The 17,895-nt window shown below is 40.7% G+C and overlaps 1 protein-coding gene across 1 annotated transcript in view; it reads left to right on the plus strand.

The window, feature by feature from the left end:
* The window catches only part of VPS35L (VPS35 endosomal protein sorting factor like), a 116,325-nt gene extending 98,943 nt beyond the window's left edge, over positions 1-17,382 (plus strand). The window contains exons 30-31 of the mRNA XM_054041591.1: positions 9,664-9,810; positions 16,529-17,382. Of these exons, the coding sequence (XP_053897566.1) occupies positions 9,664-9,810; positions 16,529-16,627 (246 nt within the window). The 3' untranslated portion in view covers positions 16,628-17,382. The remainder of the gene's footprint in view (positions 1-9,663; positions 9,811-16,528) is intronic.
* Positions 17,383-17,895: the final 513 nt, after the last annotated feature.

The following is a 17,895-nucleotide window of genomic DNA, read 5'->3' on the forward strand; positions in this document are numbered from 1 at the left end:
AAATTCTGCGCACAATATTTTAAAATTCTGCAAAAATTCTGCATATTTTATTTGTCAAAATAACGCAATATAATCACACTGGTTTCAATTATTTCAGTAATTTATTTAAATTACAATACAATGGATGGAGAATGGGAGTGGGGAGCATACAATATGCAGCCATATGCTCAGTGTTATATCATAGACAACTGAAGAGCAAGTGAGGGCTGGGGAATCAAACTCACAATTTATATTGGCTACTGACCATCTCCAGAAAGATCAGTAGCAAACAGTTCATAGAGCACATTTTGATAGGAAATTTTTTCAGTCCAGAAAGTTAGATCGGTTCTAATCACTAAAGTACCATAAGTATTTATAAGGCCATACTGTCCTTTACACCTCTCTGGCAATGTAAAGGAGTCTTAAAACTTTTACACCTGTTTTGTACTCCTGGGAGAATTCACAAAGACAATGGGAACAATTCACAAAGCAGGCAGGCTTCTACATTCTGCTCTGCCCATGCCTACCTCCTCAGAAACACCCTGAAGCCCTGCGCCTCCATGCCGAATGTGCTGCAATAGCAAACGAGAGGGACAGTGTCTCTCTTTCTCACATGCACGACTCCCCAGTCCACTCACCGCAGTGGTGATTTACATGTCTACCGACTGCTCTGGGCACCCGAACCAATCTGCCTGCGCTGCTGGGGAGGGGTGTGTGACCGTTCTTGTGGCTTCCCTTTGCTTCCCTGTCAGAAGTCATTTTTCTGTGGGGAAGCAAAGAAATCTGTGGGAGACATGAATTCTGTGTGCACACAGTGATGCAGAATTCCCCCGGAGTAAATAATTGACAGTGCAATATAGTGTGCTGCTGCTTTTCGAAAGCCCTGTGAATGTTTACAAAGCTGGAGAGGACTGTATGGTGTTATGTAGGCAACAGTGGGGTGAAGAGATTCAGTAATATTTATAACCCCACTATTTGTTGTTGTACTCTTTAAGAGTTGGATTGTTTAGCTGCATTCGGTGCATGACATGGACAGTCAGTTGTACCAGACAGAATTGTTTTTTGCTAGGCAGTGAAAGCTGCTCTGGTGCCAACTTTGGTCCTGCTGCTTTTCTCAAGGTGTAATCTCTTCAGCTCCCTTCTGTTCCCATTCCCTCCCAGCTGTCACTTCACTCCTGACCTAAACCAAAGTCTCTACTTTCTCCCTAGTCCCAATTGCTATTTTTCTCACCAGCCTAACCAGACTTCTGGAATAGGCTAATGGACAAAATGAGAATTAACCCATTAATCTGTTCTGAGCTAAATACAGTGGAAGTTTATTTGTAAAAGTTCTGCATCCCAGAGGGAGATTAAGAATTATTTGCTTAGTTGTAGGGAGTACTTTCACTTTTACGCTATTTTGAATAATGGTTACACTAGCTAAAACAAAGCAAAAACCCTTGTCGACTTACTGGATTCCTTGATTTTGGGTTTATACAGTATGTGAGATCAAAAACAGCTCTATGGGCTCATCTGTTATGGGGTAATGACTGGCATTCTCCACGTTACTGAACTAATCACCTCTGCATGAGAACAGACTATGCCCTGGTAACATGTCTGTTTCTGAGCTTCAATTCCCACAGCAACAGCTTTTATTTTAATTTTTTTTAACTACCTCTATTAGACTATTGTCTCATGTCTTATAGCCTGAAATACAGGGCAAAGTGAGTCTTTGCTGGAAAGAAAATAGAGCCGAGGTCCTTCTCTTATGTCATCTTACTTGGCTTCTCGCCAAATAGGTTTCTTTTTATTTTCTCCCACTTCTGCTGGGATTACATTTTAGAAATTCTTCTAAAGAGAGAGAGAGATCCTTAAGGTTTGCCTCCAAGAATTCATTAAGTAACACACATTTGAGAGCCCAGCTACTGCTGTTAGAGTAGTATTTCCTCTGCCTTTGATATCAAATACTTTCTCATAAAACAACTATAGAGATTCAAAATTAATAAATCCCACATTTTTACAGTGGCATATTCCAACGTACAGCATAAACTGTGTGTGTACAGTACCACAATGAAATACAGCTCTCTTTGGATGCAACAGCAAACCAGCACTCTGGGCAATGGCAAGGACACCAAAGCAACTTCTGCTCTTACGAATAGTGCCATGGGATCTTTTCAATGTGCTCACAGAACACATAGGACTGGGTTTTAAGATACTCTGTCAAATAGCAAACACAGTAAACTGTCACTGTATTTACCTCACACAGGCTGAGCCTGTCCTGCTGGCATTGAGATTTGTATTTCCAGGAAGTCTAGCTTTACAAACCTGATGCTTAGACTACTAAGAGAGTCCCTCTAGTTAATTCACTGAAGCAGGAGGTATTGTGGTCCAGTAGATAGAGAGACACTGGACTGAGAGTAAAGGGACATGAATTCTGATCCTAGCTCTGTTATTGGCAAGCTGTGTGATCTAGGACAAGTCTAGTCACTTATGTGCCTCAGTTTCCCCAGTTGTAAAATGGGGGAATATTTGCCTTCCTTTACAAAGTGCTTTCAGATCTGTGGATGAAGAGCACTACATAGGAGCCAAGTATTTCTCTTTTTTATTTTTTGGGAGGATAGAGGGTGTAGGGGTGGATGAGGATGATTAAAGTCACATCCTTCAGCTCTGAAGCAGTACTTGGCAGAAAATCATCTCAGATTTTATTTTGATTACTTCAGTGTTGGTGACCTTTTATTATTTGGCTGCTCATTTACATGAACAAGCCTCTGTTGATATTGGTTTTCCTTGGTTCATTTCATTTGAAACCCATAAAAAGGAATTGATTTTCATGTAATAAAATGATTTTACCAAACCAATTTGAAGGAAGAGAAGTGAATCTGATGTTAACACCGTATGCTCCTCCTTTCTTCCTATATTACTTTAAAATATCTTTTAAAAATGCTGCTTCTTTTGTGAGATGTTAGTGTTTGAACTGAAATGTACAGTCCCAAACTACCCTATACAAATACAAACCATCTGTGGTCATGGGAGTGTGCCACCACACTGTTCCCTGCTTTGCATTTTTATTGCATTTTGGGTGCAATAAATGTTAAAATCCTGCCTGCTGCAGTTGGACTGAGTCGTGAACAGTCAAATGTGTGCATGTTTCATGCAGAGCCATTCGCTTTTGATCCAAATCCAATAGGTCATTCTTGTCTTGATAGCCTCTTGTTAGAATCTATTCAACCAGGAAGTGTCGCTAGAAAGTGTGTTTTCTCCCACTTCAAAAAACTGAGCGTGGATTCACCATGTGTTGAGTAACATATAGAGCGCCAGATTAGTCAAAATTCCCCAGAACCAATGGCTCCTCAGGCTGATGCAGTTAAGGCAGTTTCATAGCCAATGTTACACCAGGAAGTGAGGTGACCAGCGTCATGTCCGACCACCTTTGACTGCCCTAACCTGATGGATCTGGTACGCATTTTGCACCTGGGTGATAACTGGTGATGGCCTTTTAGGGCGAGATCATGCAAGACTTGACTCTCAACCTTTAGGATTAAAGTAAAGCTCTTAATCTTTCAGCCACTGTACCTATTTACCTGATTAGCTCACCTATTTTTTATTTTGAAGATGTTAAAGATTTAAAGTTCTTCCTGAAACAATTCTCTATTATTGGCACTCCAGTATTGTTACTAAAGCCTTCAAACGGTAATGGCTTTGTTAGCTCCTTGGAGCAGGGGGTATGCTTCCTCCACTGTTGGGAAAGTATCTATAAGCTGTAGGAGTTGCCAGAAACAAATACCTGCAATTCTGTTTCTCCCACAGTTCCAGTTATCAAAAGTGCAAACTTCATCCTGCTCCTCATTCAAATCATACATCTCAAAGACAAGGTGAACTTACAGTGCTTTCAGAATTTCCAGCAACTTGATTAGTCTACAACCAGTTAAAATTCTTCATTCCAACATCTCATCTTGCTTCCATAAGCGAAAGGTATTGAGTAGTCTCATGAGTACAGTTGTGATATGTCTAGAAAAGCAACTACTTTTTATTAAGTTGTCAGTCTGAGAAATCTAGCCAGGCCGTAGTTGAAGTTTACAGTTTTCTTGGAAGGCTTGCTCAGCGGGAAGTGTCTTGTACTGCTCTTTAATAGTGGCAAGAGTGGGAACCATCCTGATCTCCACTGACAAGGATTTCTCTGGACAAGGGCTTTCAACAAAAGTGCTTCTGAGAGTATTGCCTTGGACTCCATCATCCATGAACCTCATGTGGCAATAGAGAGACAAATAGCTGAGTTGCTCAGCTCTCCTTTAATGAAGACTTTAAAAATTAGGGCCATGGTCTTGAAGGGTATCCTGAATCTGATTGGTAGCCAATATAGGGCTTGGATCACTGGAGTAGTATGTTCTCATTGGTCTAACCAGGAAAGCAAGCTCCTGCATGCCAAACCAGCTGGAGTTCCCATGTAGAGTGTGGGAGTTCCCATGTAGAGGGTTGCTATTGTAAGCAGTGCTAAAATGGATAATAAGACTGAAGACCAGCAAGATCACATTTTTCTCCATTGTGCCATGTTAAATTAAGATATTACTCTACTCTTTGCTGGAGGGGATAGGACATGAGTGACATAAGAGGCTACGTGTTCTGGGGTTGTGTAGTTCTTTCTTTATTCCAATGTCATCTACACTGTTTCAAAGATTATGAAAAATGCCTACCAAGTGGGTACCCTCTGCTCTCTTTGGTGTGGGAACTATTAGTCTCATGCTTTATGTGACTGCCAGAAACTTGATCTATTCCTTTCTGTTTGCTGCCCATAAATACATTCTTGTGAGTTGGAACACCCTCCACAATTCAGTCTTGGTTATGTCAGTGGAGTTGACAGCACGTTGACATGGATTTCTCACTCAGATTTGAGGTCAGTGCCATGTTACACAAATATTCTTGTTGATCATAATGCAGAGTATTGCATGCCTCTCGGTTTTGTTCCTTTTCGTATATGGCCTTTACTTCATCTTCTCTGGAGCCTGTGCATCTCTTAACTTTGCAACTTCTAACATATGATTGGATCCCCATCTCCTACTTGTACCTGTGTGCTTACCTCGAAATACTGTGAATAATGTACATCCCTTTCTTCTGACTCTGTCTTCAATGTGTTGCATCCTTTTTGAAGTGTGCTGTATGTTACCAAGTTTTTTAAAATGTTAAACAGAGTGTGGGCCATATACACATGCATATATATTGTATAGAAATACAATGTGGTGGGGATATCCAGGGGAGAGACCTTTGACCACCTCTCCTGCTCTCTGCTCAATAATCTAACTCCACTAGGATTATTACTATCGTAAACCTGCAGGCAGTTTCAAACAGTTTCGCTTTATGTTTGGATTCAAGCAAAAATATATAGGCACAAGTGGTTAACCTAAGGTGGAGGGGGGAAATAGTCCAGATAATTTAAATACTCTAAACATTTCTGAAGTAGTTCTTTAAAATCTACAAGTACAAAATACATGGTGGAGTGGCAAAAAGGCTTTGCATCGCATTATTCTACCATCTCAAACGCATGCGGACATGCCACATCATCACATATTCTTTTTTTTTTCATTTTGCCCAAAGGTGTTGGTCCTAGTGCAGTGTCCTGGCTTTATCTCAGCTCTGATGGTTACTTTCTAACTACTCATAGTTTCCCAATAGTTTGCTAGATATGTTGCTGCGCTTCCTGTTAGAATAGTGTTGCGGGGGCAGACTGATGGACTGTGTGTGTGTCCAGAGGTGGCTACATTTCAGTAGTGGATGAAATGATGCTTGTATCTAAGGCCTGGTTTACACTGGGCGGCGGTGGCGGGGGGCAGGAATCGATCTAAGTTATGCAACTTCAGCTACGTGAATAATGTAGCTGAAGTCGACGTACTTAGATCTACTCACCGCGGTGTGTTCACTGCGGTGAGTCGACTGCTGACGCTCCCCCGCTGACGCTCCCCCATTGACTCCGCCTGTGCCTCTCGCTCCGGTGGAGTACCGGAGTCGATGGGAGAGCGCTTGGGGGTCGATCGCTGCCCGCCGAGCCGGCGGGTAGTATAGACATACCGTAAGGCTGTAAAGAGCTTTGGGAGCCACTGGGATGAAAGGTGCTACAGTATATAAATGTAACTGGAAGCATTTCCTCCGTGACTGCTGCACATTACTCCCATTAACGCTAGTGGGGATTTATACACTCATTGAGTGACCCATAATTTTTGTAATAAAAGTTTTTAAGAAAGGGGTTTTCAATCTACTATTCTAAGCACCACCTCAGAATATAAAAGTAATAATCTATTGAAAAGTAGCCACTTGTACTATGTGATGACTTTATATATTCAACTGTGTGATAGTTAAATACCTTAATGCTACATGACCTTGCCAATTTGGTGGGTTTTTTGGTTTTTTTTGGTCAGTTGTGTAAAATCTCTTCCTATGTATGTAGCAGCTGAACATGCTAAATAAAGAACAGAATCGGTATGTGCAGAACTTACATTCTAAAGGCACTTATGAATAAAATACCGTGGCCCAAACCATACAATAGCTTGTTGTCTTCATAGTTAGATGCTTCACTGACAGACCCGTTGTCCAAAGTTTTCTAAGGTAGTTTGGCATATGTTAGGTTTGGGAGAGCCTCCCAAACTAAGGGGCACCATGAATAAAAGACACAGTCACAAGTGGGAGAAAAATAGATAAAATAGTGAAGGTCTGAGCCTATGTTTTATTAACATGTTTGCTGGTACTTGTTACCATGCGTAATCTCACTGATTTGAAAGAGTTGGAGTGTTTGTACGTTGGTCGCTAAATGCTAAATGATCAAGTGCTACTGCCCCCAGTGGGGGTGGGTATCTTCTCTTGTCTTTATTTAGCTGCTCGGTCCATGCCATCTCCTTTTTGATAGCGTGCATATGCAATTAGTTCTGCTGGCCGTGATAGGAAACGTTAATTTCCTTTCACTGCCACAGCAATACTGCATACTGGCCATAGAATTTACTGGCTGAATTTAGAGAGGGCTCAAGTGAAGTATGAAATTTGTTAATTAATGTGGGGGGTTCACCATGATTGTGCACTTGCTTCTAACTGCTCTTCAATTGATTCAATTACTGTAGTAGATGAGGCTCTGCCTTTTAATCAACGGTCTCTTTTCCAAGTGAGCCGAACACAAAGCACAGCTCTAGAAAAGCAATGATAAATAAATATCTCCTCTCGGACGTGGCCTTTGATAATAGCAGTGCCTAGCAACACAGGCATAAATAACAATGCAAGTGGTGTCAGCATTTCCATTATGCATGCCCCCTGCTGGTGGTGATGCTAAGAGGTCTGTAGTATAGCTGAGTAAAGTTGTTCTATAAGAGACCTGATAAGTTTTTGCAATTAATTTTTTAAAAAACTTGTCAAGGGGTTCTTCCCCGCTGCCTTCTGGAGCAAGGAAGCACTCTCCCCTTTTTCTGTATCTCTTGGGAGGAGACTTAGACTTAGAATCTCCTGCACAACCCATTCTTTCCATTGCTGTCTATCCAGACCAAGATGTGACTCCATCATAAGTTGTCTCCATGATTGTAATATCCTTTTCAATCATCCTGTGATAGGTCATTGTTTTCCATGACTTCTTTTTTCTGTGGGTGGAATCCAGTCTGAAATACCTTGAGCTTCTGCTATGGGTAGGCTGATGACAAAGCAGTCTCTATCTAATTATTGAGTCCACAGTCTGGGGACCTGTGCAGCACAACACTTTCTCATTGGTTACACAATTTCTCCAATGAATTCTCAAGATTCTTCTTAAACAATGGTGGTGAAATGTCTACAGCTTCCTGTCATGTATTTCCACTATCTGCTACTCCTGGGAATGCTGCACCAAAAAGCTAAAAATTCTGCGCACAATATTTTAAAATTCTGCATATTTTATTTGTCAAAATAAGACAATATAATCATGCCAGTTTCAATTATTTTGGTAACTTATTTAAAAATACCTGTCAATAAGTATGTCTGTAACAATATAGACAACAAGAAAGATTCAGGAAATGTTTTTTTGACAAATAGATTCCTTACTAGGCAGATTACTACAGAACTTTGAGTATTTAAACTACAATACAGAAACGTATTTCCCACATGCCTCAGAAGCAGTGCAAAGGTTTGAAGAGTCAGGGGTAATGGAGAAGCTGAGGGAGAAGGAAGTAATTGCTCGGAAGGAGCCTGGGAGTGAACCAGGTGGATTGTTGGGTTGGGTGGGAGAAGTATGGAACAGGTTTTTTGGGGGGTGGAGGGATTGTTAGGGAGTTGGGGAGCTGACCCCTAGCCTCTCCCAATCCGTCAGGCACATCAGGCCCTATCCCCATGTGTCCCTGCACCCGCACTCCAGCCACCCCTCTCTCCTGTCCCCGTGTCCCTGCACCCCCACTTCCATTCAGCCCCTGCTCCAGTTTGTCCCCCCCACTAGCCCTTCTGAACTATGTGACCCCCCCGCAATAACTCCCTCACTCCATCTGTCTTTTTTTACCCACCCCCCATATCCCATGCCTTCTCACCTGATCCGAGGAGTAATCTGTCATGTTTCCAGGGCTAACAGTAATGTTGGGAGGACAATAGCATTGTACAGTCTCATCTTCTCACTCCTCCAAATGTGTGACAGACAGGAAAATGATCTACTGCCTTTATCATTCTTGCTTTCTTAGTGAGCTAGCCACTAGCTTATATTGTACTTCCAAGATAGACAAAGTCGCCAACTCTTGTACTCTGCTCCACCAATCTCACCTCTGCCCGTGTTGACAGCATTCTCTCCTGTCTCCGTGATCTTGGGCTTCTGCATACTGATACAGAGTCCCACTTTGAAAGCTTTTGGGAAGAGAGGGTCAGAGGCAGTTGGGTCACAGTTCTGTAATGTATCTTACTTGCCTCTGCCTTTTATTCCCTAAAACACAATTTGACTGCTATTGCAACCACTAGTAAGCTAAGCAGCATGGCCAGTAGCACTCCATAAGGTCTAGTGCATGGTTGCCTATGTTCCAAAGATCCTTTGTAGGATTTCCCTGACTATAAAAAGTGGGGGAAACCTCCTGGCCTCAAGAGACAGCAAGCAACTGTGGGGAGGACCTCTGAGAGGACGGTGCTGAGATCCCTGTGGAAGCTGCCATTAGGTGTGAGGGGCTAAAAGGAAGGTCAGCTTATATCAATATCACCCCAAGTCTGCTGGACTCTTATAAATATTCACAGTCCTAATATTATCTTAAAGGCATCCTGATCTCAGGTAAGTTCAGGGTTCTAGTAGAACCTTTCAAACAGCCCTGCCAGTGAGGTGGCAGAAGAGGTGCCCACGTTCAGTACTGCGAGTATGCAGTAGTGGTGGTGTTTACAGCTACAACCGTTCAGGTATCCAGAACACACAATATTACAAAAATGTACCAAGTCATTGAGCTAAACTGACACCTGATGTAGGAGCTTCTGTAACTCTCACTGCTTCGGAATGAGGCTGAATGAGTAGACAGGTGGGGGGTTTTTATTTGTCCTATTTTGAGGACAGATGCATGGAGGACTAGCCCCAAAGTCCTTGCTGATATTGATAATGCTTGGCCTGTTTGTTACAGAGCATATATCTAGCTGTTGGTAAAATTCTCTAGACTGTGTGTATAATTTACAGGATATCTGTATTTTGCTGATATATCAGAACTTCAGGATGGCTGTAGAATAATTGTTGTTTGTTTTTTTTTTTAATGGTAGACTCTGAAGCGCCAAAGCCAGCTGGCGCTCTACTTCTTTAATAGTATTTTAGCTCATGGAGATCTACGGAACAACAAACTAAACCAGCTTTCAGTCAATCTCTGGAACCTGGCACAGAAGCATGGCTTTGCTGATACCAAGACCATGGTAAGAATAACATGGACTGAAATGGAGTGTGCTATCTTTGGCATTAGTTCTAAGTGCCCTTCCTTTTACTCCTACTTGTGGAAAGGGTCAGTGTGACTGGGGTCCTAGTGGTGAGCCAGCTGTGGTCACTCAATTAGGGTTAACTGCAAAGAATGGAGTAGCCAAACCCCCCAAAACTGGTGGATATTCCAATACTTAGATTCACCAAGCCAGCATGAAACAGCTTCTTTATTACCTTACTGGTTACTCAGAAGTCCAAACAACACAGTTCCCTTAAAGTGATCCAGCCTCAGGCCTCCATCCAGGTACCCACATCAAATATGATAAAAATGTCTGTAAATCTTATTTCATCATATAAAAGAAAAGGTTCTACCAATCCCAAAGGATCAGACACATTACCTCCCAGGTTAATGAATGTTTCAGACTTACCCAAATACACGCTACAGCCAATTCTTATTAACTAAACTAAAATTTTATTAAAAAAACGAGAGAGAGAGAGAGAGTATGGTTAAAAGATCAATATACATACAGACAGATGGTGAGCTTTGTGGTTGCAAAGAGTTCCTTTAGAATTTAGTAGGTCATAGTCCAATGTCCAAATATCATATTCAGGGCGTACCAGCCTAACTGGGACCTCAGTCTTGCGACTCAAACTTCCCCTGATGAAGCTTAAGCAGATCTGAGATGACAGAATCAGGACCCAAGGATCTTTTATACAATTTCATGTCCTCTTTGACAAGTTGGGAGTTCCTTGGGGAACAAAAGGTAATTAGGATGACTTTGAAGGAGGTCCATCATCGGTACTTAGCTATACAAATTAACATAAGGCCATTTGCCTTTTCCTACACCATTCACAGTACATTTCAAAGAGAGATGAATACTGAGATATCCCGTATTTACAATTAATTTAAATGATATCGGAATACAACATAGACCGGGACTGTTGATTACATTGTTGACCCTACTCATACATATATAAATACAAACAAACACAAATATTATCTCCCCACATGTCTTCTGTGAGTTATTTATTCTATTTTGCAGGCTGTTTAACCCTTTCTAGCCATGCGTCACATCCCAATGTGAGACTGGTGTGAAAGGGCGAAATTAGAGCTCCTGGATACACCTTAACAACCTTCCAACATTGATATGAGCTGTGCTTATACTGAATTCTTTGAGGCCAAATTATTGATGCATGCTTTGGCCCCAGCCAAAAACTTTATCCATACTTTGTGAAACACTTTACTGATTCCAGGGTTTGATCTATCTGTTAAAATAATGTTTTTCAAAGAGCACTTACTCTGGCATTCAGTCATGAAAGCTGTGAGGTGTTGTACCTCAGTTTCCCCTTTTGCACAGCAGTTCAAGCTTGTAGTGGTTTTTCTGCTGTGTACTGTTTCAAGATTAGATACAGGCACTAACTGTGAAATATCAGAATCTCCAGGCCTTTTAACATAAAGTGTGTTGTCATGTAATGAAACAGTATAACCATGAAGGCTTTTACAACATAATGAGTTCTTATGTATTACCCCCAACATGTTCAAGGGTTTTTCAAAAAAACCCTGCACAGTTTTTGGTATCAGCAACAAGTTAGTTACAATCATTAGCAATAACATTAGTTTTATCACAAGTGTACATTTACAATTATTTATGTCATGCCAAGCCTTTGGTTTAGACAAATCATTCTCTAGGTCAACTTGTTCAATATCTATTTTGAATCTTTGTAGCTTTTTCTTGACCTCAGGGTCTTCCTTAACATAGGCTTTCAGTTTAACCACTTCCTTGGGGTTTTGGTATTTTAGGGTTAACCTGTGGCTTTTATTTGCAAGTTTTAATCCTTCCCTTCCTCCCTGTCCAGAGTTCAAAATCTGAACTCTTTTGTGTAACAGAATCCATTGGCTGGCTGAGTGCATCCTCTTTGCTAATGGCTATGGGCAAGTCTTTCTCCCCCCAGTCAGTCAGGTAATTTGCATCAACGCAGACACTAGCTTGTTTACTGGTTTTCAAATCCTCAACCTTTACCAATTCCCAGTCTGGACTCTGTCTTAAAGAGATACCATCCATTTTCACTAGCATGTTAGACTCAAGGTTTTTTTGTTCTTCCCTTACCAACCTCTGCTTCCACATGGAATCAGATGTCAAGAACACTAAGAGACTACAAGACATATCCAAAATATCTAGAGATGAGTTTGCCTGCTCTCCCCTGCATCCTTGTAACCCAGTAACCCGGTCTTTCCTCAGTACCTGGGTCACAGACTGCTTACTTAAAGAGTCAACATGGAGACGTTCATGTTCCAACAACATTGTCTCCCCACCAAGCAGATTAAGTTTATAGGGCTGTTTAAACTCCCTAACAATTTTTATTTCATTTGAAACCTTTTCAAAGCTATATCCACACTGGGTCTTTCTAAAGCAAAGTCAGTGGATCTATACACCTCAGAAAGACTCTGGCAGTTAGGAACTGGAACAAGTCTCCCAAACAAACTGCTGCTTTCTCTATAGTGATTCACCTTGAGTTAACTCAATCAAATCACTTCCACACCCATCAGTTGCCGCAAACTGCTTGCAAAAACTACCCTGAAGATTTTTTTCTTCAGGAATCTTTCTAAGCAACAACCCATTTTTCACAGAAATTCTGCCCTTGTCCTTTTCACCTAGGGCTTTCTCTAAAGGAACATTTTCCTAAGCAACAACAGACTCTTTCTGGGTTTCACTTAAATCCAGAATCACACCTGTCCCATCAGGAGGATTTTCACAAAACCCCCTTTCAGGTAAACTGCTAGACTTCATAGTCACAAGATTAAAAGCATTCCTTATTACAAGTTTCCATACTGTCAGTGGGTAACATAGTCAAATCACCTTCATGTTTTCCTTGTGCCCTGGCTATGATATCACCCTGATCAGACAAGGTTGTCATATCTTTACGCAGCAACATACCAGCAACAGGCAAAATAGATTTCAGAGTGGCAGCCGTGTTAGTCTGTATCAGCAAAAACAACAAGGAGTTCTTGTGGCACCTTAGAGACTAACACATTTATTTGGGCATAAGCTTTTGTGGGCTAAAACCCATTTCATCAGGTGCATGGAGTGGAACATACAGTAGGGAGGTATGTTCCACTCCATGCATCTGATGAAGTGGGTTTTAGCCCATGAAAACTTATGCCCAAATAAATTTGTTAGTCTCTAAGGTGCCACAAGGCAAAATAGAAGCACCAGAATCGCTTGGTCTTTAGGAGCTATTTATGACATTAACTGGCTGCAACCTAGTTACAATGTCATCATCCCTAGCAGACATAAATTCAGGACCACTTCCTCCCTGGGCTTTAGTTGTATCCAGAATCAGCTCTGGGTCAACTTATACCATCATAGGCTGACAGGCTTCTTCTGTCTGCTTTACTGACAGAAAAAAGCTGGAGAAACATTCCCCTTTAACAGACAGACAGCTTGGGATATTCTTTCCTTTGTCCCAGCACATATGGCTGTTCATGGACAATTGCTTGGAGATTGGGGTAGCTCCCTTCATAGGCAAGTCATTACCCCTAATGGACACAGGAATATTTCCTTCACTGTCACAATTCTCCACACTGGTACCAGGTAAGGTATAGGGATACTCATGTTCTACTAATCTTGCCTTCCCAAACTGTTAATTAGACAAAGCTATCCGCTCAGAAGGCTGCCTATGCCATTTAAACTTTCTTTGCCTTTTCCTCCCTTAACAGATAAACTGCTGTTTTCCATAAATAGTGTCTAATGTTTTCACCCCTCAGCTCACACCAAGCTTCTTTAAGCACATCACTTTTACCTGGGTCAGGCTTACTTTCCCAAGCTTTACTAACCAACATTCCATCACCCATAAAAAATGTACCCTTTTCTTCCTCAATTAGGGCTTTAACCTGATCACCAACTTTAATTTGCTCTAGAGAAACATCTTCCTGAGCCTTATCCAATGCAGACAATTAGGAATGTTTTCCACATATGCACTGCTTCTTTGCACAGATGAACCACTATCTTTCTCCTACAAACATTTGGAAAACCCTCCATAGGCAAATCCTTGCCCCTAGTAGACAGGTTCAGGATTTCTTTCCTGTGACTGGTTTATACCATCAGCTTGACTGAACTAAGTTTTAATATCATCCCCAATCAAAAGATCCTTAGGCAATAACTTCCTTACACCAGCTATAACTTCATGTTTAACATCATTCCATTCAAGATGGATTCTGATTAAAGGCACACTTACAGTAAACTCAGAGGATTACAATATTCACACACTGATTTGGTAAATAAATCTTCCTCTTTGACAAGATCTGTTTTAACAAGAGGGATGTTAGAAGCTGTAATTTGCCCTAAACAGCTTTTACCATTGACTTTTACATTCTGCACAAGTTATGGGGTTACCTTCACTTGAGCTCACAGTAAAAGCATTTACATAAAAGGTGGCAGTGTTGGGGTAAATTTGGTTACACGCAGACAACTGCTTAGAGTGAAACAACATAGCAACATTGTTACAAACTCAATAGATTCTATCCCCATCTTTGTTGTTGAGAGGAACTGGTTTTTCAATATGATATAGTTTGTTGTTCCTTTATTCTCTTGAGTTGGAACTTAAGTCTGTCCACTTTTGCCTTAGCTTCTAGTTCCTGTAATTGAATTTATGCCATTTTTTGTTCATGTTCAAAACACAGGCGTTCTCTTTCAGCGGCTTCTCCTTCCATATCCGTTATTTTTTGCTTTTGTTCAATTTCTAGGTGATGATTTCTCACTGCAAGCATTTTCGCTGGGTCTGCTTCCTTATCACTGGCAATTAACAGATTTTTCAGTTCCTGCTCTGGGGCCTTTTACTTAAAATACAAACCTCTCTGTAAGCACAATTCTTCCAGACTTTTCTGTCAGGATCTTGATCATGGGTCACTCACTGTAACTGATTTTTAACCCTTAAACTCTCCAATATCAAAATTAAATTTTGACAAGCATGTGGTTCTGATCCAGAAAAACTAATTAACCTGTGGTAATGTGTATCCAAGCACGACTATGCCACTGTGACCAGGGTCCTAGTGGGGAGCCAGCTATGGTCACTCAGGGTGAACTGCAAAGAATGGGGCAGCCAAACACCAAAAAGCTGGTGGATATTCCAATACTTAGATTCACCAAGCCAGCATAAAACAGTTTCTTTATTACCTTACTGGTTACTCAGAAGTCCAAACAATACAGTTCCCTTAAAGCCTCAGGCCTCCATTCAGGTACCCACGTCAAATATGATAAGATTTACAGAAATTCATTTCATCATATAAAAGAAAAGGTTCTACCAATCCCAAAGGATCAGACACATTACCTCCCAGGTTAATGAATGTATCAGATCTTACCCAAATACATGCTACAGCCAATTCTTATTAACTGAACTCAAATTTATTTAAAAAGATCAATATACATACAGACATGAGTTCAATTCATTTAGGTGTAGATTCATGGCAGAGATGGTGAGCTTTGTGATTGCAAAGAGTTTCTTTAGAATTCAGTTCATAGGTCATAGTCCAATGTCCAAATATCACATTCAGGGCATACCAGGCTAACTGGGACCTCAGTCTTGCGACTCAGACTTCCCCCGACGAAACTTGAGCAGATCTGAGATGACAGAATCAGGACCCAAGGATCTTTTATACAATTTCATGTCCTCTTTGACAAGCTGGGAGTTCCTCGGGGAACAAAAGGTAATTAGGATGACTTTGAAGTAGGTCCATCATCAGTACTTAGTTATACGAATTAACATAAGGCCATTTGCCTTTTCCTCCACCATTCACAGTACATTTCAAAGAGAGATGAATACTGAGATATCCCGGGTTTACAATTCATTTAAATGATATCGGAATACAACATAGACCGGGACTGTTGATTACCTTGTCGACCCTACTCATACATATGTAAATACACGCCAACACAAATATTATCTCCCCACATGTCTTCTGTGAGTTATTTATTTTGCAGGATGTTTAACCCTTTCTAGCCACGCATCAGTCCGTTTATTAGATTTATTTTCCTTACAACAAAAACATGTTCATTTAAATCTTTTTAAATTGTTTTGAATTGAAAAAATAACATGTTCTGTGTATCTGAATCCTAACAACTTACTGTCAATTTTATATGAGAGCACATAACATAAATGCCAACTTTGAATCAACGTCTGCTCAAAACAGAAATCAGAGGTAGCCTTTCACTTGTGTCCTGGGCCCATGGCTGACGGGTTATAAGTAAAATGGAGTGTGATTTTAGTCTCTTTTGCTATGACCAGTTTGTCCACTTTACAAAACTAGCACCCAGCGAGGAACAGTAGGCAGCATCGGCTCACAGGATGCTGACTAACCGGCCTTTTATACTTAGGCTGCCTTGGCAACTTTCTCAGCATTTTTTATAAGTGTGTCATGCATTTGCTGAATTGAAGAGCACTGAAAATGCTGGTGCTAGGACCAATTGTACTCCAAATGAAACTGCCTTTCTGGTTAGTGGAGAAGCAGCATGGTCCAGACCTGAAAAATAACACTTGTTGAGCAACACCTGTGGCTGCCAGCTCTGGGGTCAGGTGTGTGTGGTGTTTATGCCTGGATTGGACTGCAGGATTGAAACCAAGTGAAAATCAGAGAAGTTCTTTACTAAAACTTTCATATGGCTGTCAAGAAATCTGATTCAAGAAAAAGTACAAAGATTTGTATATCTCCTTCCTCTGTAGGTGAAAACATTGGAATACATCAAGAGGCAAAGCAAACAACCTGAAATGAGTCATTTTACAGAGCTGGCACTAAGACTCCCTCTGCAGTCCAGGACCTGATGAATATTACCCTTTCCAGAGTCATCTGCAACGAAGGGCATGTTGCCAAGTCCATAAAATAGAAGCTTTATCCTGAGCTTTTATTAGAGTTCAATGTATTTTCATTTTTAAGTTTCACTTAAGAGTATGACCGATTGATTTGGACATGGTAAAGCTGTTCTAACAAAGTGCAATAATTTGAACTAAGTTTGGTTCCAATGGTGTCATTAAACAGAATCTGATTGAAATGTTTAGGTTCAGTAAAGTGTATCTTAAAATTTCTGATGGCAAATAATATTCCAGACCTGAATTTGACATGACTTAAACAACATAAGAAGAAAATTATCCACATAAGCATATTCAGGAGTTCCCCCTTCCCCCATCTTCATTCCATTTAGGACATATTATTTTCTCCTGTGTGCAAGCAATATGTTGATGTACTTCATGATCAGCAGTAGTTCTAGATGAGAATTGTGCCTGACTTCTTTGTAGACAGGGTTGTTTCCAATATTCATGTGGCCAGTTCCAATATAACAGGAATATGGCTGAGATGTTACTGTTTTCTGGATTTGAAAAATCATTTTTGTAATACACTTTCACCAACATGTTTATGCTTTTCATTTTAGTCTAAAAATGTTTTGTAAGATGGAAGGAACCTCTACATTTAATCTGGCAATCAGTGGGAAGTCTTCAGAGAAAAATGCAAATGTATTTAGAGTTCTCTGGGTTTTCAGTCCAAATGCACAGTATCATCAAATAAAAACTGTTAATGTGCAGTTTAGTTCATCTGTTTATTCCTTATTACATGTCTCCACAGTCATCACCTGACTGAACATCCTGTGATTATTAGTTATTATACTGCTTAACAAATTCCACTCTGCCACTTCTAGCCAGTGGCAAGGAGCCAAGATGTGAGGTTGCTGCTACTGCCATAGGGACCCTAGTTTTGATTGAGTTTAGGCAATTTACTGAGTTAATCTCTACAATAGCCATGGATGACTAAAATACTCTAGCCAAATTGTGAGCAAAAAGTTGTCTTTTTGTTGAGGGTGAAAATTCCATTTGTGTGAATGAAATTCTGTAATAAAATAGGAGTACTTGTGGCACCTTAGAGACTAACAAATTTATTAAGGTGCCACAAGTACTCCTGTTCTTTTTGCGGATACAGAGTAACACAGCTGCTACTCTGAAACCTGTAATAAAATATCTGTGCTCTGTTGTAGAAGGTGTACCCCTTAATGCATGTGGAATGGTGGTGTCAAAACATTCTCCATCATGCTGAGACTGAT

Source organism: Malaclemys terrapin, chromosome 10 (assembly GCF_027887155.1).
Source record: "Malaclemys terrapin pileata isolate rMalTer1 chromosome 10, rMalTer1.hap1, whole genome shotgun sequence".
NCBI classification, from domain to species: domain Eukaryota; kingdom Metazoa; phylum Chordata; order Testudines; family Emydidae; genus Malaclemys; species Malaclemys terrapin.